Source organism: Trachurus trachurus, assembly GCF_905171665.1.
Source record: "Trachurus trachurus genome assembly, chromosome: 21".
NCBI lineage: Eukaryota > Metazoa > Chordata > Actinopteri > Carangiformes > Carangidae > Trachurus > Trachurus trachurus.
This window is the reverse complement of record NC_139899.1, coordinates 31231109-31255413: the sequence shown is the minus strand read 5'-3', so window position 1 is coordinate 31255413 and position 24305 is coordinate 31231109. Positions and strand designations below refer to the sequence as shown.

Below are 24305 nucleotides of genomic sequence, written 5' to 3'. Positions count from 1 at the left end.
CTCATTAAATTTAGGCACAAGGCGCAGACTCGCCGTCAAGTCTCTGCCCTCACGCTCAGCCACAGACCCAGACGCGCCAGGACCCCTCTCATTTCGGTCCAAAACCCTCAACTTTGTCCGCTCCACCTCTAACTGCAACTCCAAGAGGTCTTTCTGCCATCCTGCTCTTTCTCTCTCTTGCGCAAACGTGAGCCTATCAGCCTGCTCAACCAGCGCCGCAGCCCCTGGCTCTCCCTTTGATAGAGCTGGCTCAACCCCTGGCCCTTTCGGAAACACACCTCTTTCAAACAATGTCAACAACACAAACACCTTCAACTCATCCTTCAGGATTCCCTCTTTCAACTCAATCTCATAATGTTCCGCAATTTCAAGCAACTCCTCTTTCAAACATGATTCCAAAAACACCGCAGAGGGCGCATCATAGAAAGCTGACAAATCACCCATATTCACCTTAGAGCCGGATCCACACCGCTATGCGCACTTGAGCAGACAATGCCCCCCAGAGCGTTCCCCTCACTGCCTATCCAGAATCTAACTAAACTCAACCCTGGTCTTCATGTGGTTCTGCAGCGGGCTGATTAAGCACAAAACCAGCGGGGACCACCAGCGGCGACCACCAGCGGCGACCCCACGGAGTGCCCCCGAGATGATTGCTCGCGCAACCAACGCTAACCGCTCCCCACAACACTACTGACAAAAAAAACAAACAGACACCATCCCAAAGGAGACGTGTCCTTCGCCTAACGGGAACCTCCAGAAAAAAATGCGCATCCAGTGTATCACCTACCCTTCACAGGTGAACCAAGACGAGCCCCCATTTGTCAGGACTGGCTCCTTTTCCTGACAAAGCAAAACGAGGAGAGGGGAAGGTGCCGACAATAATCTCATTTATTATAACCAAAGGCCAACAATGGCAAAGGTAAACAATCAACAATCAGTAGTGGAGGTTATCAGTGGTGAGTGCGGGTGCATGGATGGATATGTAAGTGTTGTCTTTGCATTAAAACCAAGAGGGCAGATGCAGCGGGGAAGCTGCGGGACGCCAGGCCATGGAGGGAATGAGAGAGAGCGAGACGGCGATCTCCACCCGGCTTTTAGGAACATAGCCACGCCCCCCTACCGCACGCACACCGGAGGCCCATGAGTAATCCTGAGGGAAGGAGAGACAGGAGAGCGAGAGGGGCGCCGCACACACACACTCACACATACACACAACCACTTGGGGTTGTCACAAAACCTAAAAGTGTCAAACATGAGTTGTGTTGTTGTTTCAGGATCCAGCAGCAGAGACCAGACTCTCCTGAACCCAGCTGTCTGTCTTTAAAGAGCGACCGGTCAAAGGACTGGTTCATTACCTTTAAAGGAGGACGTGGATCAGCTGATTGGATGTAAGCTGTAACTGACAGTCAGACTCAGGTTATTGTAGAAAAGAACCAGTTTGTACGACGTGTTGTTGGACCAGGTCTGAAACCAAAGTGTCTGTGTCTGTTGTGAACGTCCTCAGGGGACGTATAAAGTCCATCTTGTGTTATCTCTCTGTCCTGATGTTGACTTGACACTGATTCCTCCACAGAGTGGACCAGGAGAGCTCAGAGGTTCCCAGTGGTCAGTCTGCCCAGCAGCATCAAACACACCTGGACTCCATATTTATGGTGAGGACATGTCCAACAGCTGCTGTTACATCTGTTGTGTTCACCATCATCTCCATGCTGCACTTTGACACCAGTGGATTGTCAGTCTGTCCAACATGGATCTGATGTTTGGCTCCATGGTTTTAGTTTGATGCTGTCACTCATAGAGTTTCTGTTCCAGCTGCTGGAGGAGAACATGGTCACTTTTGTCAAGAACGAGCTGAAGAAGATCCACAAGGCTCTGAGTCCAGATTACCCAGAATGCTCAGGGAGTCAGAGGGAGGATGAGGAGGTGTTGGACGGTGAGGATGAAGAGCAGAGGAGGAGCAGCAGAGAGGCATTAGTGAAGATCACAGTGAACTTCCTGAGGAGGATGAAGCAGGAGGAGCTGGCTGAGCGTCTGCAGAGCAGTAAGAGGATTTCTGTAAAGATTCAACATAATGAATAATAATAATAATAATAATAATAATAATAATAATAATGGATGACATTTATATAGCGTTTTTCTATTGTTACCCAATACCCAAAGCGTGTACAGCAACCATTATTCATTCATACCACAAATGAGACGTTCACTGACATCAACACATGGAGGGAAACATGTTCATAGTTGTTATTTAGAGGAATTAAAATGTTATATTTTCTTATTGATCTTATATCTTGTGTTTTCATTCAGAATATTTTGCTCCTGTTTCAGTTTGTGGACGTAAACTCAAATCTGCCCTGAAGGAGAAGTTCCAGTGTGTGTTTGAGGGGATCTCTAAAGCAGGACACCAAACTCTTCTGAAGCAGATCTACACAGAGCTCTACATCACAGAGGGAGGGGCTGGAGGAGTCAATGATGAACATGAGGTCAGACAGATTGAAACAGCGTCCAGGAAACCAGACAGACCAGAAACAACCATCAGACAAGAAGACATCTTTAAAGCTCCACCAGGAAGAGACCGACCAATCAGAACAGTGATGACAAAGGGAGTGGCTGGCATTGGGAAAACAGTCTTAACACAGAAGTTCACTCTGGACTGGGCTGAAGACAAAACCAACCAGGACATACACTTCACATTTCCCTTCACCTTCAGAGAGCTGAATGTGCTGAAAGAGGAAAAGTTCAGCTTGGTGGAACTTGTTCATCACTTCTTCTCTGAAACCAAAGAAGCAGGAATCTGCAGCTTTGATGAGTTCAAGGTCGTCTTCATCTTTGACGGTCTGGACGAGTGTCGACTTCCTCTGGACTTCCACAGCACTGAGATCCTGACTGATGTGACAGAGTCCACCTCAGTCAACGTGCTGCTGATCAACCTCATCAGGGGGAACCTGCTTCCCTCTGCTCGCCTCTGGATAACCACACGACCTGCAGCAGCCAATCAGATCCCTCCTCAGTGTGTTGACATGGTGACAGAGGTCAGAGGGTTCACTGACCCCCAGAAGGAGGAGTACTTCAGGAAGAGGTTCAGAGATGAGCAGCAGGCCAGAGAGATCATCTCCCACATTAAGACATCACGAAGCCTCCACATCATGTGCCACATCCCAGTCTTCTGCTGGATCACTGCTACAGTTCTGGAGGAGCTGTTGAAGACCAGAGAGGGAGGAGAGCTGCCCCAGACCCTGACTGAGATGTACATCCACTTCCTGGTGGTTCATCTAAAACTGAAGAAGGTCAAGTATGATGGAGGAGCTGAGACAGATCCACACTGGAGTCCAGATAGCAGGAAGATGATTGAGTCTCTGGGAAAACTGGCTTTTGAGCAGCTGCAGAAAGGAAACCTGATCTTCTATGAATCAGACCTGACAGAGTGTGGCATCGATATCAGAGCAGCCTCATTGTACTCAGGAGTGTTCACACAGATCTTTAAAGAGGAGAGCGGCCTGTACCAGAACCAGGTGTTCTGCTTCGTCCATCTGAGTGTTCAGGAGTTTCTGGCTGCTCTTCATGTCCATCTGACCTTCATCAACTCTGGACTCAACCTGATGTCACAACAACAACCAACCTCCAAGAAGAAGAAGAAGAGGAAGACTGAAACAACAAGAGTCAAATCTGCAGAGACAAACTTCTACCAGAGCGCTGTGGACGAGGCCTTACAGAGTCCAAATGGACACCTGGACTTGTTCCTCCGCTTCCTCCTGGGTCTTACACTGAAGACCAATCAGAATCTCCTACGAGGTCTGATGACACAGACAGGAAGTGACTCACGGTCCAATCAGGAAACAGTCCAGTACATCACGAAGAAGATCGAAGAGACTCCCTCTGCAGAGAAAAGCATCAACCTGTTCCACTGTCTGAATGAACTGAATGATCGTTCTCTAGTGGAGGCGATCCAATGGTACCTGAGATCAGGACTTCTCTCCACAGATGAACTGTCTCCTGGTCAGTGGTCGGCTCTGGTCTTCATCTTACTGTCATCAGAAGAAGATCTGGACAAGTTTGACCTGAAGAAATACTCTGCTTCAGAGGAGACTCTTCTGAGGTTGCTGCCAGTGGTCAAAGCCTCTAACAAAGCTCTGTAAGTGTAGAGATAGTTGGATTTATTCATCATTATATAAAAACACTGTCTTTATGATAGGGAAACTTCGAACGGCTGTGGAACCAGTGCTTGATAAATGTCAGTTTGCCTTCACCAAGAATCGCAGCACAAGTGTTGCCATAGTGACATAGTGAAACATACTAATTTAAGTGTTCACCAATCTGCGTGTGTGATGCCCACTTGCTGCATATTAAGACGACCAAAACTGTTGAGATGCTGCTCGATCCTACATCAGTGGGTGATCAAAGCCCAGTGGCCATCCATGGCCAACACATTGTGGAGTACCTTGGAGTCTTCATTGACAGCGACTTGAGCTTGAGCACACAGGTGGCCAATGTCTGTGCCAATATTCATCAGTGTCTCTATATCTTACGTAGGCTCAGAGTGTTTGGAGTTTGCAAAAACATTATGTTATTTTTTTATAGAGCAACAATGAGTCAGTACTCCAGTATGGTATCACCAGCTGGTGACATGTCCAGGTCACATGTCTGTTCTAATGATACAGGCTGTGATCCTGAAATGTGTGTTTCTCTTCTATAATACACATTCTACATCTAGGAGGCAAAATCGTTCCACATACAGACTCCCTTCCCCTTTCAAACGGGCAGAGCTCCTTGGGAAACAGTAGTGGAGACACCAAGGGAGAATCAGGGTCTGACACACACGTGCACGAAAAAGACAAGCGCACCGTTACAGCGTTGTGTTGTGATCGCACATGACGCGTGTCTATATTGAAAGTAAAGAGTTTGTGTGCACACCAGAAGCGGGAAAGATATTTGTAAAATATAACACCTTACCACCTTCACCCTTTTCATGTCGCGCACCCCCTAGCGGCGACTTGCACACCACACGCTGGGAATCCCTGGTCTACTGTACGAGTGCGATTGTCCAGTGTTGGTCTGTGTTTACTCGACTAGTCTTCAATCTGATGTACGTTTAACTGTATGTTGTTTATACTGTATGTTGTTTTTACTGTATGTGCTGCAACCGCTCCTTATCTCTGGGACAAATTCCTCCCTGGTGGAGACCAACAAAGTAACCTAACCTTTTCAACAGGACAGAAAATAAATTCCTTTCTTCTTTAATTCCTCATGATCATCTCTACAGACTAAGCGGCTGTAACCTCTCAGAGAGAAGCTGTGAAGCTCTGTCCTCAGTCCTCAGCTCCCAGTCCTCTAGTCTGAGACACCTGGACCTGAGTAACAACAACCTGCAGGACTCAGGAGTGAAGCTGCTGTCTGGTGGACTGGAGAGTCCACACTGTAGACTGGAGACTCTCAGGTGAGGACCCCTCCAGCTGTTTATCTGATGCCAGTTGATCACAGAAGCAGGTGTTGACAGAGGGTTCCTGTGTGTTGTTGTGTGTGTTCAGCCTGTCAGGATGTCTGGTCACAGAGGAAGGCTGTGCTTCTCTGGCCTCAGCTCTGAGCTCCAACCCCTCCCATCTGAGAGAGCTGGACCTGAGCTACAACCATCCAGGAGCCTCAGGAGTGGAGCTGCTGTCTGCTGGACTGGAGGATCCAGACTGGAGACTGGACTCTCTCAGGTATGGAGAGGCTGCTGCAGCCACACACACTGTCTGATAGAGGAGGAGGAGCTGGAACATTTTCTATGGCCCCGTTCACACCTGGTCACACCTGGTATTAACATCTGTCTCAGGTGATCCATGCATTGATGACATCAGATCCCATCACTCAGACCATATCCAGAGGTGGTGTAGGCCACAGTGAAGCTCTGCCCACTCCACTGACGTCCTCTGTCTCAGTCTGACTCGTCCCAACACAGTTTATACTGAAGCCCAAATCTCAGAGTGTTTCAAACATGAGCTGTGCAGCTTTCATCAGTCACAGTGATGAACTACTGGGATCAGGAGTTTCTCCTCATGATGACTTCAGTGTCTCATCATGACTCACTGTGTCATATTCAGGAGGAGAGATGTCCGTGATGAAAGCAGCTGTTGGCAGCTGTGCTCTGAGTCTCTCCAGATGTTTGGATCAGACTTTATTTCAGAGTGTATCAGGAAACATTTCAGCTGCAGCTGGTTGAACTGCTCCTGAACCAACAGAGTGTTTGACCTGAACAGTCCCAGAGACTGTAGACACCTGTTGAGTGTGGACACACTAACAACAACACAGCAACAAGAATCAAAGCATGTCCACTGCTCAGAGACATTCGTCTCCCAGCGTCTCCAACCAAGGAGGAAATAAGAGACAGAAACCAGGCGGCACCATCAGGTCTCTGTCTGGTCAGATATTGATGATCAATAATCAGCTCAGTCTCTCTGAGATCCTGGTCTTGTCCTGATGAGATGTGTTGTTGTGTTGAGGAGACAGTAAATCACAGTGTGACATCCAGATGTCCTCACTGTCCAGAGGCCTGGAGCTGTCAATCAGAAGAAAGTGAGTGTAGTGAACAGTGTAATAATCAGTGTTTGTGGTCAGAGATGGACAGAGTACTCGACCCCAGTACTTGAGTAAGAGTACAAATTAGGGATGCACATTTTGAAAAAAATTTCTGATCGATAACCGACGCTCGTTAACCGATAAGATTAAGATGCTTGCGGCGCACGGATATTTTATTTTATTTTTTTTTGCTGTTAAAAACACACGTGCGCTGTGACAGCTGATCAGTGCCACATCCCCTCTGCTCTGTCTCAGCTGATCGCTCATATGGAGGTTAGATCGTCCAATGTAGAACTGTTTTTATACAAAGTGCAGCCAAACACCAGACTGAAGGAACAGCAGAGCTCCTCTGTGGAGCTGCAGCTGCAGGTGAACAGGCTGGAGAGCAGCCACGTCCTCGTCCTCTTTTTTTTTTCTCAGCGCCGTAGTTACAGATGATGCACATCTATGTCTGTGTAGCTACATTTATGGTCTGACCTTCCTTCATGGGGGCTGCTGCACATACTGTCAGTCCTCCTGTGTAACTTTTTGCTGCGAAATATGACTGAAGGCAGTGAACTCTGCACGTGTCGACACGCCCCCATGAGTTGACGACATAAGGAGCTAATAATAATAATAAAAAATAACCGATAGTATTAATCGGTCAAAGTTCTTGTTATCGGTTAACGGTTAAACGGTTCAACATGTGCATCCCTAGTACAAATACTACTGGTCAAAATTTACTCCGTTACAAGTAAAAGTAGCTCAGTCGACATGTTCATCGAGTAAGAGTAAAAAAGTACTTGCTTTTAAAGGTACTTAAGTATCCAAAAGTACATGCTTTTAAATTTACTTAAAGTAAAAGTCAGAGTAAGAGTAAATTTCTTATTTTTCACATCAATGTATTACAATATTTTTTTCTAAATGAATTTAAGTACCTTTTAAAGCAGAAGTAAGCGATCCGGTGGTTTTGGCTAACTTCCTGTCAGCCGATGGAGTTAGCAGTCCCCGCCCTCGTCCCAACGTCACACAGTGACCCGCCCTCGTCCCTTGGCTGCACACACAGAGAGGACCGCCCCTTTATGCCGTTCTCTCTCTTCATTGGATAAAGGTTGTAGGATACAAGGAAAGTTTTCTCCTCGGCTCAGAGCAGAGCAGAGTGACTGACAGACCCGTGTTTCAGACCAAACACTCTATGTAAGTGATTGCTGTCGGAAGATATAACTATTTAAGACTTATATTAACACAAACATTCACCTTACTTCTGCTTTAACTCTTGTTTCTGAGAATTAACTCTTTGAAACCACCTGCACTGATGTGCTGCTTTTAGGGGTTAGGGTTTCCTTCTTTGACAAACACAGTTTCTGTCCAATAGTATTTTAGAAAAAAAAAAAGAGCAGACCTGAAAGTATCGCGTACTTTTCAGCCTTCCTAGAAATTAACTTGAGTAAAAGTAAAAATATTTGTCTTGGAAATGTATTCAAGTAAGAGTAATAAGTACCAAATCCTCTGGATATGTACTTTACTCCGTTACTGTCCACCACTGTTTGTGGCTGAATGTGTGTGTGATCAAACAGCTGTTTTCAGACTGTGTGTGTGCTGACTCCAGATCAGATGAAGCCACAAAGTGGCTCCTTAATGAAAGTCTCCAGCAGCTGGAGCTTCACTTCCTGTCTGAGTCCATGTGCTCTGAGCTGAGCCTGCTTCTCTCTGCTCTACAGTTTCTCTGCTTCCTCTGGACTCTGACTTCAAGTCCAGTCAAAATGTGTGGACAGGTTTGATGGAGCTCAGGACTGGTCCTGAGGACGGCTGCTTTATTCCACATGATGTGACTGATCTCAGTGAGTCAGTGTGTTGCAGCTGATCTGGGTGAAGAGCAGAGAAGAACAGAGTCATTGATCATGAGATCCTGATCCGTCCTGTCACTGTGATCAGATGGTTTCTATTAGAGCTCCTTCATCCACTCACTGCTGCTGTGGCTCCTGTGGAAACCTGCTCACAGCCTCATTCTTCAGCTTCCTGGGGAGTTTTCTTCAAACAAACACAAGTTGTGTTCACACTCAGTGTTTCTCACTAAACTCACTGTGTGTTTCACTGAGCTCTAACAAACGTGTTGAGTGTGTTTCCTTCCTCATCAAACACTGAAACCATCCACTGTTCACAGCTGCACTCTTCTTCTTTCCTGGTGCATTGTGGGATATCTGGGCTGGTCAGCTCCACCTGTTGTGTCTTCATCTTCTTTGCTGTGACGTGTGTTTGTGCAGCTTGAGAGTCAGAGAGTGAAAGTGTGTGTCTCACACTGCAGTGACATCACATGGAGAAAAGACATGATGAAGTGTTTCCTCCTGGTCTCCTCCTGCTCTGTATCATCACTAGATAAAGACTCCAGCTCCTTCTTCTCTGTGCTCAGTGTTCATCCAGACATACCAGCCTCCATGTGAACACAGTGATAAAACAGTGTGTGTGTGAGAGCCATGTAATGTCCATGTGTGCATGCTGACAGAGAAGGTGCTGCTCTGACCCCCCTCCTCCTTTCAGGGTGGAGCCTGCTGGAGTCCCATGGTTGACACCAGGTCTGAGGAAGTGTAAGTCTGTTTTTACTTTGATTCATGGAAACGAGGGATGCACATGTTGAACCGTTTAACCGTTAACCGATAACAAGAACTTCGACCGATTAATACTATCAGTTATTTATTTTATTAGCTCCTTGTCGTCAACTCATGGGGGGGTGTCGACACGTGCAGATTTCCACGTGCCTTCAGTCATATTTCGCGGTAAAAAGTTCCACAGGAGGACTGACAGTATGTGCAGCAGCCCCCATGAAGGAAGGGCAGACCATAAATGTAGCTACACAGACATAGATGTGAATCATCTGTAACAACGGCGCTGAAAAAAACTGTTCCTTCAGTCTGGTGTTTGGCTGCACTTTGTAACTAAAACAGTTGTACATTGGACGATCTAACCTCCATATGAGCGATCAGCTGAGACAGAGCAGAGTGGATGTGGCACTGATCAGCTGTCACAGCGCACGTGTGTATGTAAAGGGATAGTTCAACATTTTGGCAAATTGGCCCATTGCCATAATCCCTATAGTCATAGCAGTAGGTTCATTACCTTTAATTGTCGGTGCAAGCTGTTTTTAGAACGGCGGAGCAGAGCCGTGAGCTGCTCAGAGCTACGCTACGGAGGCTCATGGGATTTCTTGGTTTCCCTCATCAAACTCATCAAATACAAAATCCCAAAACTCCAAAACGCTCTGGTGGACAAGTTGTGACCTGCACGATCACTACGCTATGAGATAATAACACAACGTTACCAGACAGAGATGTTTTAGAACCCTGAGCAGCTCACGGCTCTGCTCCGCCGTTCTAAAAACAGCTTGCACCAACAATTAAAGGTAACGAACCTACTGCTATGACTATAGGGATTATGGCAATGGGCCAATTTGCCAAAATGTTGAACTGCCCCTTTAATGGCAAAAAAAAAAAAAATGGAGCGTCGTAATCTTATCGGTTAACGGTTAATAATCGGTTAACGAGCGTCGGTTACCGGTCAGAAAAAAAATTCAAAATGTGCATCCCTACTGGAAACAAAGCAGCACATTCAACCATCTTCACACTGTCACATCACTGACCTCATGAGTCTTCATCAAACTGTCAATAACTGATCAATGATCAATAACTGCAGCTGTGTCTTGTTCTCTCCATCAGATTCCTGTCCACTCACAATCGACACAAACACAGTGAACACAAAGATCAAACTGTCTGACAACAACAGGAAGGCGACAGGTGTGAAGGAGGATCAGTCATATCCTGATCATCCAGAAAGATTTGACATCTATCCTCAGCTGCTGTGTTCAACTGGTCTGACTGGTCGCTGCTACTGGGAGGTCGAGTGGAGAGGAAACGTTCTTATATCAGTGAGTTACAGAGGAATCAGCAGGAAAGGAAACAGTGATGACTGTGTGTTTGGATGGAACGATCAGTCCTGGAGTCTGAGCTGCTCTGATGGTGGTTACAGTGTCTGGCACAATAACAGACAGACATCTATCACCTCCTCCTCCTCCTCCTCCTCCTCCTCCTCCTCCTCCTCCTCCTCCTCCTCCTCTGTCTCTAACAGAGTAGCAGTGTATGTGGACTGTCCTGCTGGCTCTCTGTCCTTCTACAGAGTCTCCTCTGACTCACTGATCCACCTCTACACCTTCAACACCACCTTCACTCAACCTCTCTATCCTGGGTTTAGATTCTATCCTGATTCCTCAGTGGGTTTACACTCTGCTGGTCTGGTTCGTCAGTGAGTCTGTGTTGAGTGAACCAGAGTCTCCTCCTGTCACAGAAACCTTCTCTCTGTTGAACAGACAGTTCAGTCTCTACACGTCTGTCTCGTCTTCACAGGACAGAGATGAACACAGTTTAATAATGAACTCATCAGCGTCATGGCAACAGAAAAATCACTGGGACCTGAAAAACAAGAAGAAGTTTATGAGAATCACTGAGAAGAGTTTAAAAAAACCAACTGATTTAATCCATGAATGTAAATAATCTGATGTGAAATAAACAAAAACGTGATTTAATAAAGAACCAGTAAATAAATGAATTAATAAACAAACATTTACATGTCGACATTTATTACTGGATTTATTTTGAAATTCATTTCCTTGCAGATTTTAATTCATTCATCAAGTTTTGACTAAAATGTCTCTCCATAGGCGTCAACGTCTTATTCTGAAATTGTTCACTGCTGCCAATGTGTGACTTTACTTTGTAGAATGTTTATCAGTTGTTTTTCTCTAGTTGTTAAAGGGATAGTTCACCCAAAATTCAAATTTCACTCATTATCTACTCACCCTCATGTCGACTAAGAGCTGGGAGAAGTTTCAGAGTCCTCCGTGGCTTCTCTGAGTTACGGGGGGGTCCGCGCAGCAGTATTTGTCCATATAATGGTTGTCAATGGATACCACTTTTCTTCGTCCAAAAAGACACACCAAAAAGCATCCAAATACCTCCATACCGCTCGTCTGTAATGTCCCTCTTGTATTGAAGCGACATGAGAAATTGTTCCAAAAAAAATTAAATAAGTCTATATTTTAAGCTTGTTTGTAGCAGAAGCTCCCAGTGTCTCAGTTCACTGCTCTTCCTGTGTCGCGGAACAATTTCTCATGTCGGGCGGCTACCCTAAAGCACCAGAAAAGAGACCAAGGTAACTTAGGGTCAGGTAACTTTAAATTATGTTGTATTTTTGGGCAAAATCATTTCATTACATTTATTGGCCAACGTTTCCCCAGTAAAACTCTGAACGCTAGCGTCTTTCATTTAACTACATCATAAAAAAATGTTGCGGAAAACTGCAACATTGTAGCCTATATGATACAAAACATCCGTTACAAGACCACAAACGGGAAGTAAAAAGCAACAGCAAATCAACCTCAGAAAAGCAAATTGATCTGCTGTTTACATTTTATTCTCGTTTTATAAGCGGCTGTTATCACGTTGGCTGGTTCTGCTCCGTGATCTTGTGACCTCGGGTCTCCAGCTGCTCTCGGCCCCGGAGACAGAGCAGTGGCCGATGGTTTGATCCGACAATCGGAGTTAAACGGCACCGCAGACGGGACAGTGTGTGGAAAACACAGATCGAGGCTGCATGTGTGTCTGCTCTACTATATGGTTGATTTTAGAAATGTAGCCTAATCCTGCCAAGTAGACCCCGTTTCCATCAAATACAAGGGTAATCTGATAATAACGTGTTTTTTTCTAACCAACTCACTCAGTATTCTGTGTGGAGGAATACTGGGTGAGCTGGTTAGTTCCATAAACGGGAGGTTAGGGTTATGGTTATAGGGTGTTAGGGCGAGTTGAAGTAATAAGACGTATTTGAGCATTTTATTTTTTCAAAAAGTAACGCAATAATTAGGCTACCTCTCCTGGTAATTAGTTATAGTAGTTAGTAGTTATAAGTTTACTTACCTAACTGGCGGTCAACTTGGCTGTGGCATCATTCCCAGGTCAGCTCGAGGTAAACTGAACTCTTCAATCGCTCTGTTCGTAGCTAGCAGAGAGGTGAGTCATTGTTGCTAAGCTAACTGCTAAGCTAAAGAAGTTATACTCAACCTAACTGAGTAAAAATGAAAAACAACCAGGAACCGGAAATGAGACGATACGGACCCAAAAACTCTGGTACCGATCCAGGAGTCTCTGAGGACAACGTCTACGAGTCTGAACCGAGAAGAGACGATCGTTCTGATGGAGGATTTACTTTGCTAGCTAGCTATGCTATCTACCGTTACCTCGTAAAGCGGGAGTCCCGTCCTGTCGCCTAGCAACCATTTCAACCGTCACTGTTCATCATAAAAAAAACTACTCTAGTAGGTTTTTTCAGTCTGTTGTGGTTTGAACTGTACAGTTGTTAAAATGAAATGAGCTGAAACATTAGACATTTCAAAGTATCTTCGGGAACTGCCCATTGGTTCGACCTCTCGTTACTCCGACAAAATCAACCACAAGTCAGACCAATAGGAGGTTGAACCAATGGGTGGTCCCGTTAGTTCAAACTGTCATCGCTACTTTCTGACAAGCTCTTCCATTGATAGGAGCATGTAGCTTTCTCTCTCTCTCTCTCTCTCTCTCTCTCTCTCTCTGTGTGTGTGAGAGAGAGCAAAATAACGAGAATTACTGAAAGAGAGAGAGCTCTCAGAAACACACAGAAACGCACATCACACAACGCCAGATCATGTCAGATCGCGCACAACCATCATAAATGCTGATCAAGATGTGTAAACTGATAATCAAAGCCCCCCCTCCCAGAGTGCAGAGTAAAAGAAATACACTCCCCCCCCCCTCCGCTCGATCGTGGCTGAACCAGGCTTGAGCTCACTTCACGGGCGCAAGGCTGCTGCAGCCGCCGCTCCTGCTGACAGCAGACTGAGAGAAAAAAAAAAAAAAGTACATTTCGCTTTGGTTAGGTTCAGGCAATGAAGAAAGGAGTTGGTTAAGTTTAGTAAAAACACCAGGTAGAGGCTAGACAGGCTGGAAGCATAATGAGCCTTATATGTTATTAATATGAAGTGCTTGTTTTGCACATGATCCGTTTGATCCCAGAAAGGAAAAAAGGATCAATGCGCAGCCTCCGTTTCCTTTCTGATTGCGTCCGTCTGTCTGTTCGGAGTGGGAGGGAGTGAGAGAGAACCCAATCCACCTGTCTGTCTGTAATGTAAGTTTGATTTGATATGAGTGTCAAGGTTTAATTATGGACACTAATGAGCGCGCAGCAGTGCTAATGAGGACCTCCCATTAGTTCAAACTCTCATTCCTCCGATTGTCGGACCAATGGGAGTTCGAACCAATGGGAGGTCGAACTAATGGGAGGTCTGACCAGTGCCATGGACCCGTTAATATACCTACATTATTAGTATTATTTACATGTTTAATATGATTTACATTCAGTACAGCTCATATTTAGAGTGTGGTAATAATTGTCTGTGTGTTTATGGTGAGAAAAGAGTGGTTTATTGTTTGAAAAATGTAATGTTATCACGCAGTATGCAGTGTCTAACTCCGACCAGCAGAGGGCGCGTTCGCTACACGGTGTGTTCAGGAACAAGGAAGTCGCGCGTGAATATGTTCAGTGACTGAGAACACACACTTGAGTCTGAAGTTTCTGTATGTGTGTGTGGCGAACTGTGATGATAAAATACATATTTTTGCTCTTTGCAGAACAAAATAAAAGACATTCAAATTAAATGTGTAGTGGAGGGCAGCTTCACTCTGCACCACGCTACATCTCTGACCTTTGTGTAGAGTCTGTGTGAACGCTGCCTGAATCCCTGTAGATCAGCTGTGACACATGGGAAGATGTGCTGGCTGATGAATCCAGGTGGACAGCATGTGATGTAGCAGCAGCAGCTGTGATGAGCCTCTGTCATGAGCCTTCATGGAGCTCACAGGTCGTCAGCATCGATGAAGGAGAAGCTGTTAGTGAAGAAAACTCCAGTCAGACCATGGTGAAGCACACTGATGTTTCCACAAGCTGACCTCCTGCTTTTAACAGCTATTTACTTGACTTTTCTTTAAACACTGTAAAAGCTACAGGACAGATAAGTTCATGCCCTGACCCCTTGTGGTTGTTAGGTGGCACTGCGTTACATTGATGATAATATGAACAGGTGAGTGTTAAATGTTCACTGTTTCAGGTCTGAGTCTCATCAGATAATCCATCATTTATTATCATTTAAAAACACAAGTGTGTGATTTATTTTAAAACTACAAGAAAATATGACACCATTGATGTCACAATCAAGAAATTAATAAACAATAAAAAATGGTGCCTTTTTGGTTTTTGGAAATTCCTGTTATTGTTATTTTATTTTGAAACCAGAAACCAAATTCATGAAGATGTATCTGGTTTTTAATTCTAAACCAAAGACTAGAGACAACATTATGTGATCAATGTCTTTTTTGTTCTAAAAGAGTTTGAAGTTTTGCTGATTAAACCTCTCGTTTTTGATTTGGCAGAGACAGGAAGAACTCCAGCAGAACCACGGCTCCACAGCAAAGTGGTTTTCAACAATGAAGCTAAACGTTATCTATTAAACACTGATCTGCTAAATCCCAATAAGCACAGAATGACTGATGAGTTTATCAATACAATGTTCAGCATGAGCCTATATCCAAAAACCACTGGACCCAGCAGAATCACAGCCCATTGTGCCGCCTTAATGGGATAGTTCACCCAAAATTCAAATTTCATTCATTATCTACTCCCCCTCATGTGGACTAAGGGCTGGGAGAAGTTTCAGAGTCCTCCGTGGCTTCTCTGAGTTACATCGGGGCTCCGTGCAGCACTGCATGTCCATATGACGGTTGCGAACGGAGCTCACTTTTCTTCGTCCAAAAAGACACACCAAAAAACATCCAAATAATCCATAATGCTCGTCTGTAATGTCCCTCTTGTATTGAAGCCCCAACATGAGAAATTGCTCCGAAAAAAATTAAATAAGTCTATATTTTAAGCTTATTTGTAGCGGAAGCTCCCAGTGTTGCTCTGCCGGAATCTCGTGCGATTTGCGGAGCTGTGAACTGGGTGTCAATGCAAATCACGCGAGATTTGGACGGACCAGGAAGAGCAGTGCCGGGAGCTTCCGCTACAAACAAGCTTAAAACATAGACTTATTTAAAAAAAAATCGGAACAATTTCTCATGTCGGGGCTTCAATACAAGAGGGACATTACAGACGAGCAGTATGGAGGTATTTGGATGTTTTTTGGTGTGTCTTTTTGGACAAAAAAAAGTGGTGTCCATTCATAACCATTATATGGACAAATACTGCTGCACGGAGCCCCGATGTAACTCAGAGAAGCCACGGAGGACTCTGACAATTCTCCCAGCCCTTAGTCCACATGAGGGTGAGTAGATAATGAGTGAAATTTGAATTTTGGGTGAACTATCCCTTTAACGGAGCACATATTGACCAATGAGACAGAAAACAAGCCAGTGAGTGGACTATGAATCTCTGAGCTCAGTGAGCACCTACCAGTTGTTACAGTTGATGGCAGCGTAGCGGTTCAGTGCTTTCTCATGCGTCGTCGTGTAGTTTCACAGAGGACAAGGACCGTCACTGTCAGACTCCCATCAGACTTTATTTACATCTGCTAATGAAAAGAGGAGAAATAATCTCTGCATCAGGCTTCACAGTCACAGCTCAGGATAACACACACACACACACACACTGGAACAAAATAAACTTCACAACACTCTCTGCCTGTTCAACAGTCGCGCTGCTAGGATTAGCCACAAGCTAACATGAAGCTATCAAAGTGAGTGAAAAGCTTTTCCGTATCAATGAACTTGTCATGTCTCTCACTCAGCATCATCACAGAACATCAGCAGTTGTTGTCTGGAGCAGATCTTCACATGTATGATCAATAAAGTCACCTTTAACCCTCAAATAGAAAGTTATATTAACGGAGCTCAGTACAAGTCAACCTACCAAGAGGCTCCGACAGCAGACTGTTGCCTAGAAACGGGTCAACCCGCGAAGTCTGCAGGGGCTCGTTAGTGCGGCGTTTCAAAATAAGAGCTTCTAACTCACAGATCATAATTAATAAATAATAAATAAAGGAGTGAACAACTTCATATTGTAACAGGCAGATAAATAATAATAATAAACTAAGTGTAGTGCAGCTTCCATAATAACAGAATTACAGAAGTGGAATTACTAACTCCTTAACTCTGTAACAGCAGCAGGTACAAGACAAAGCAGCCAGATAAATAAATAAAACACATTACAGCAGAGTGAGGACAGAGAAAAGCATCAATGTGTTTAAGAATGACTTGTAAACAGTTTATAATGAAAACGATATTGACAATGTATATGGAACATTTTAAGAATATTCACATCATTATTAAACAACAAGTGTCCAGTGAAACAACAAAGCAGCAAACTAAAGTAGCCTATATAGATGGACCATGGATCATGAAGGGATTAGGAAAAAGACAAATACTCTACAGAGAATTTATTAAACAAAGAACTAAAGAGGCAGAAAATAAATGTAAGTATCAGAATAAGTGAACCAATACTATAAAGCTCTGTAGAAAAGGAAACTATAGGACAATATTTAATAACACCAAAAACAACACTAAAGAAATATGGGATATATAAAATGTTATTATTAAAAATGTCTCAACACAATGAAGTTCCCCTCACTATTTCATTCAGAATGTGTCCCGTTAAGTGTCACAGGATGTGAAGCTATATGGACCAGGAAAGACTGGGCTCGTAATAGGAGGGTTAGGTGAGTGATAAACACAATGAGGAAATGAAGTCACAAGCTACTAGTTAGTTAACATATGCTTTATGAAAAATAAAGATAAAATGAAAATTCAGCACAATAACTGACTTCATGTTCCACAGTTTCTTTCTTTTTGTTCTTCACAAATGACAAATCAAATTGTTCTCTATCACATATGGGAAATGTCCACATGAGAAAAAATAATAATAACAAAAATGAGTTTTAATTAATGTTGTTTGAAAGTCTTTGGGGAACAGAGACAGGACTGTTACTACATAGTCATAACGCTCTTCTCTTTATGGCCATACTCACATCACATAATCACACAATTAAACACACTAGTACTGTAATACAATAGTGACTAAAGGAAAACATTTGGTTTTAGTTCTATAGCCTATCAAATGGAATATTTATTTTTACACATTTTAAAACCATAAAAATTAAATAAATTTTAGCTTTTTTTTTCTGCCATGAAATGTGATGATTTTAGCTGTTTTCCATGAATTACAATACTTTTTGTTTTACTTTTAACCATGAAATATGATTCATTTTGTTTAATTTCCTTTTAACCATTAAACAAATCCTTTAAGTTATCAACTGTGAAACAGTAAAAACCAGTGGTGGACAGTAACAGAGTAAATTTACTTGAGTACTGTACTTATACATATCTAGAGGATTTGTACTTTACCTGAGTATTAGATTTCTTTGGTACTTATTACTCTTACTTGAATACATTCCCAAGGCAAATATTTTTACTTTTACTCGAGTTAATTTCTAGGAAGGCTGAAAAGTAAGAGTAAGAGTTACTTGGATGGTGCAGGTTCATCCGGTTACAGTTTTCACGCAAGAGCTAAATGATTGTTAATAAACATCTGCATTACTTAAAGCAGAAGTGAGTGATATATTTGTGTTAATATAAGTCTTAAATAGTTATATCTTCCGACAGCAATCACTTCTATAGAGTGTTTGGTCTGAATCACGGGTCTGTCAGTCCCTCTGCTCTGCTCTGAGCCCAGGAGAAAACATTTATCGTATCCTACAGTTTTTATCCAATGAGGAGAGAGAACGGCATGCAGGGCTGTGTGTGCAGCCAAGGAACGCCGTGAATGTGGTGACGTAGCGACGAGGACTGTTATGGTGCGTTCAAGGAAACTCGTATTTTTCCGACCGTGAAGTGGTACCAGTTCGATCTGGTACGAGTTCACGGGTCAGAAGTTAGGAGTGACCGTTATAGTGACTTTCACCGGTAAAACAGGTCGGAAAAACACGAGTGGGTTGCCTGGAACGCTACAAAGTCGTAAGTTGTGACTTGAAGCTGTAATTTACGATTTCAAAAGCCTGCCTGGAACGCAGCATTAGCGAAAACGACCGGATCACTCACTTCTGCTTTAAGTAAAGAATTGTTATTTTTATCAACGTTTGCCTGTAATCTCCTGTGGTACCACATAAATACAGCATTGAAATACAGCATTGAATTGTGGACAAAGTCATGTCCCCTCAGTGAGGGGGAGATAGAAAATACCTTGCCTGATGTGTGTGGGGGGGCTGGGGGGTGTAAAACATGAAAATGACAGTTGCTGTCCTCTTATGATCCCATTCATTTAATTTGTTTTTATAGGTGTTTCTGCAGCTTTATATAACATTGTGGTTCTAAAAGCAGAACATCAGTGCAGGTGGTTTCAAAGAGTTCATTCTCACAAACAAGAGTTAAAAGCTCCTTAAATTCATTTAGAAAAAATGATAGTATTTCATTGATGTGAAAAATACTTAAGTACCTTTAAAAGCAAGTACTTTTTTACTCTTACTGGAGTAACATGTGGACTGAGCTACTTTTACTTGTAACGGAGTAAATTTTGACCAGTAGTATTTGTACTCTTACTCCAGTACTGGGGTGGAGTACTCTGTCCATCTCTGGTCTCCATCTGTTACAGATATGAGCACTAGTAGCCGACTGCATCACTGGCTTCTCATAACAAGCAATGGAGCAAAAAGAGCAGCACATCTTTATATGTGTTGGAGCTATTTTTTTTATTTTATTTGATTTCATTATGATTACATTTCTATTAGTATTCTAGTTTATTATTTGTTTAGTTTAGGTGTTTCTTGTTTATTATTTGTGTTTTGTTTCATTTGGACACGGTAGGAGGGCACCTGAAATTATAACTGTAGGTAGGCTGTCGGTAGGGGACCAGCATGCACCTGGGTGGGCAAATGTTTTTTTACCGGAGCGGGAGAGGCACAGGAATTTTCTTTGTTCTTTGTTTGCTCGCTTTTTGGTTAAATAAACCACGATTTTTGTTGAAATTGGACATTTGTTTGGACATTATGTTTTTTCTCATCCGAGTACAGTGGCCCTTTGATTTGTATAATTGGAAGTTTGATTTGACACTTTTATTTGTTTGACAATCGGCTACTACATACAGTATATAATATATAGCCTGTTATTGGTTCTTTTAAATGTGTGAGCAGGCTCCTTCCAAATAATTTATACACCTCATTTGAACGTTGTTATCATCAATTTATTGAAGCACCAGACCAGACTGTACAATGTTCTTAGATTTAATACATTTACACCTGTTGTGCTTCTGGCCACTTGTATTTGAGCTGCATGAACTTTACTTTAGATTATAAGAGATTTGTGTAATGAATCAACTTCCACTGCTCAGCATTAAGGCAAAGTGCACAGCTGTTAATGTGTGAAAGGAACTTGAGTTGTGATGATGACACATTATAGTTTTGGATTACTTTCACATTCAGTCAGTTGTCCACCACGCTCTCTCTCTCTCTCTGACAGCAGAGGTGTTTTATTTATTATGATTATTATTATTATTATTATTAATAAAAAGGTGTGTCACCTTACGTCAGCATTAAGATCTGCTGTGTGTTAGACCATGGGTTAAACTTACGCCGGAATATCCCTTTAAATAAATAATGTGTTACATTAACATTTTTAACACACACAGGGGAAACACACACATGTTCTTCTGACAAGCGGCGGACTGAAGATCAATATTATCATTAGTATTTTAACTGTTTATGGTTCAGTATTAGAAATAAACAGCAGTAAAAACACCAGTCTCTCTACTCAGATTACAGAAGTGACATCCCCTCCCCCACTTCCTGTTTAAAGTTGACTTCCACTTTCACCACGCGGTTGTGTAGCAGTTTATTTCGTCGTGTGAAGGTAAGGTGAACAGTCTGAATGTTTTCCTCGTTAACACCTGTCGTTACCTGAGTTCTCTGCCCTTCAACGTGTCGTTGTTGTTGTTGTTGTGTTATTATAATGTTACTGTAGCTGAGTCAGAGCTGTAACTGTAAAGTCTGGACCGAAAGAACCGTGTCCTCCATGTTGTGTGGGTGTTTTTTTTATTTTTTTTATTTAAGTCTCTTCAAAATACAAACGTTAAAGGCACATTGGTAATAGATAAATGCACAGTGCTGAATCAGCTTGTTGTGTGGATGTTGTGGGTAGAAGCGCTGGAATAAGAGCAGAAGCAGAGTTAGTGGATGGTCAGTAGTTGAACACAGAGTGGTTCTTTGTGTGCAGCTCCACTTCCTGATGACTGGAGGCAGCTTTACCGCCTGAATCAGCCTGTGGAGGAGGTGGAGAGGAGACGCTGCTCTCCCGCTGTCTGAGCCACTAAACGCAGCCTGAGCTCGTCCGGACAGCCGCTGGAGAACAGCTGGGACTTTGTCTGTGGTGAGTAGAGTGGTCTGTCATTAGAGTTACACTACAGGACTGATGTGGACTCAGTGTCTGTCATTAGAGTTACACTACAGGACTGATGTGGACTCAGTGACTGTCATTAGAGTTACACTACAGGACTGATGTGGACTCAGTGTCTGTCATTCGCCCTCATGTTGTCTTGGGCTCATTTTGACCCCAAACCAAAATTCTTTCCTTCATAATTTTCTTGTTTTTTTTTGTGTGTGTTTTTTTTATCAAACGGCCTGAAATTAACAGAGGTTGTTTAATACTATGGTATTAACAGTTACAATAAATTTGAAGCAATTTGGTTGAATTTTGGGTGTTTTATTGAATTTAATAACAAAACATAACATTATCACAGAAGTTGTGTTTCATCTTTTTATTCAACTTCAGACCAACCTAATACTAATTTCACACCTCATTTATATGAAATAATACCTATTTTCTGAGTTTCACAAAACAGAAAATGACCCAGACTGATTTGACTGCTAAAAAGCACAAAACATAACGCAGGTGGGCACAATTCGTAAACAAGACACAATAATTATCTTTCTTGCAGCTGTTAGTTTATTAACTTTGTTTATGAAGTTTATTAAAACAATTTCGGACCACCGTGTAGACAATTGCTTATTAACTTGCCATTTTTACTGTCGGGAGTATAAATTAAGCAATACCGTATACGCTCAAAACTCCCTTGCTGTGATAATGAGCCCATATCCCGGACTGATGTGCTTTTACAAAACGGTTACTAATACTGACAATATCAAAGAGAGATACACAATAAATTTCATGTAGTTTTTTGAATCAGAAATCTATATTATCTAATAAAATAGTCCCACTGTAAAAAGAAAAAAAAAAATATATATATATATATATTTATATACATATATATATTCTGATGACTGGGTTGTAGGTCTGCATGTCATCTTCTCCTCTGCCTTTTTTCCAGGAGAAACTGAGCAGCACTGCTCAATCCACTCCATTGTTAACCCTCCACGAAGTCAAAGTTAACCTTGGACATGTTATGTTAAAACGAATGACCAGAGGGGTCATTCCCTGGCAAATCGCACTCTGGGCTACAGTTTATTTCAGAATTGTGTGAGTGCAGCCGAGAGTGGGGATTTCAGAACCACGGATAGCGCACATAAAAAGATTTGACAACCTTTTAAATGTGTTTGCTGCAAGCAAAATTATAAATGAAGACAGTGATATATTTCTAATAAAAAATGAGTTGAATGTTCATTTCAGCTAATTTCAGAAATGTGTGAGTGCGGCTGGAGAGCGGGCAGAAGTGTTGATGTAGGTAGAAATATGGACTTGAACATCAATTTTGCGTTTGGGGTGGGCGTTTGGGGTGGGCGGGAGTAGCAGCGTTGACAGACAACCCCATTCAGCCAATCAGCAAGTTGGTGTAGTGACGGGGCTTTGCACCAGTCGGTCCCTGATTGGCCAACGTGCTGTGTCAATCACAGCGGCGACGCTGATTGGCTCGGCCTTCTGAGGGTTTCAGGCCAAACGCTTACAACGGGGATGAGGCCAGACTCTCCCTCAGAAATGAAATGAAATGCATTTCCGGGAGCGGCTGGTTTACGAGGCTAATCGTATATCTTATGTACAAGTTTATACACCTCAATCATGTCACCCCTATACCTCCTATAGACAAGAGTTGGCAGTCTTAAGTGCCTTAATCTTTCTCCATATCTTCATATCATATCCCTCCCTGGGATTAATTTGGTTACTCGTCTCTGAACTGCTTCAATTTTTTCAATATATTTTACTTTATAGGGACACCAGACAGAGCTTGCAAATTCGAGATGAGATCTCACCAGAGCTTTATACAATGGTAAAACAATTTCCTTACTTAAGTTTGTGAAGGTCCGTTTTATCATGGCCACCCTTGAATTAGTTATTTTTATTTAATCATGTGTTTTTGAAATTCTAATGCGCCATTAACCACCACACCTATATCCTTTTCCTCTTCTACTTTATGGACAAGCATATCTCCAACCAGATAGCTAACACAGTTGTTATGCCCTCTTCCAAGTTGCAGATATTTACATTTTTCTGGATTTAATTTCAATAAACAGGTATCACACCAATTACTCATCTAAACTGTAGGATCTTCTTCACAAGTAATCTTTTATGTGGGACTTAATCAAAAGCTTTTTGAAAGTCCATATATACAGTCAATTCATACAATTTTTATATCATAGTTTTATTTTGGATGCTTGATTTAATTTATGCACACCAAAACAGAATTATTTCACACATAAAAAACTACCTGGGTCAAAATGATGAGACTGTGTCTGAGTGAACACTGAAATACCTTCTGTCTGTTGTTGGCCATCACTGCTGTGAGTCACACTGATGTTTGTCCTGTGTAAAGATGGAGGACATTTCAGATTTATCCTACCAGTGTTAAATACTAAGTTTAAGTACTTAACAGACATATTACAAATATTACAAGTATTAATTAGCAAACCAGGGATGTGATGGCACTAAATAGAGTCACATCCCTTACCATGATAAATGGTGGTATCTATAGCGAACCACAGCCAGACAATGGTGAAGCTTACTGATGTTTTCAAGAAGCCTTTATTTATGCTCAGCCGTCATCCTTATTTGAACATAAATCTCCTTTTCCTTTTATTCATATCCGTTCTTCTTTCAACACCGTAAGAGCTAAGGGACAGATAAATGAAATAAAATGAGCTCTTATGAAATAAATAAAATAACCCTTGTAAATGATTTTCACCAAAATATGCCTTATGACAATTTATACAACAGTTAGTTCCGACCGGTCCCAACCGAGCAATTTGATTGGACAACGAGACATTTAATAGTGCTGATATACAGTATAACAGCACTGGGACTTTTCACAGACATAATCACTCCGCTGTTCAGCTGGACAGGAGCTAAGTCAGAGCCACGCTCCCCATACAGGAGCTGCCCCATCTCTCTGCTGCTGCTGCTGCTGCTGCTGCTGCTACAGTTATAAACGGACCTGAACATTAAAACCTGGACCTGACCTGGTCCGTCTAATTGGAGATAAATCTCTACTAAACCCGGCTGGGGAAAAAATCGCCGCGGGGGCAACTACGTTTTGACGGTGATGTGTTTTGATATTAGCGTTAGCTGTTGTTAGCCACGTAGCTCAGCTACTTAGCTTCAACTGTGTTTATATTGATTACATAGATGATAAACAAATGTAATACAGTATCGATAACGTCTCTGTATGTCTTCATGCTGGTCCTGTTGCTGCGGTGCTAATCAGACACG

The 24305-nt window shown here is 42.6% G+C and overlaps 2 protein-coding genes across 2 annotated transcripts in view; both read left to right on the top strand.

Moving 5' to 3' along the window:
- LOC311004857 (uncharacterized protein) overlaps window positions 1–24305 on the top strand; it is a 340983-nt gene that overhangs the window by 236400 nt on the left and 80278 nt on the right. The window lies entirely within an intron of this gene.
- Window positions 1828–10831, top strand: LOC311004701 (protein NLRC3-like; the record flags this gene model as incomplete). Its single annotated transcript, XM_083996873.1, is given in 8 exon segments — window positions 1828–2047; window positions 2050–2055; window positions 2329–4124; window positions 4985–5046; window positions 5261–5434; window positions 5526–5699; window positions 9073–9119; window positions 10245–10831. Coding segments are annotated over 8 exon segments (3066 nt in total).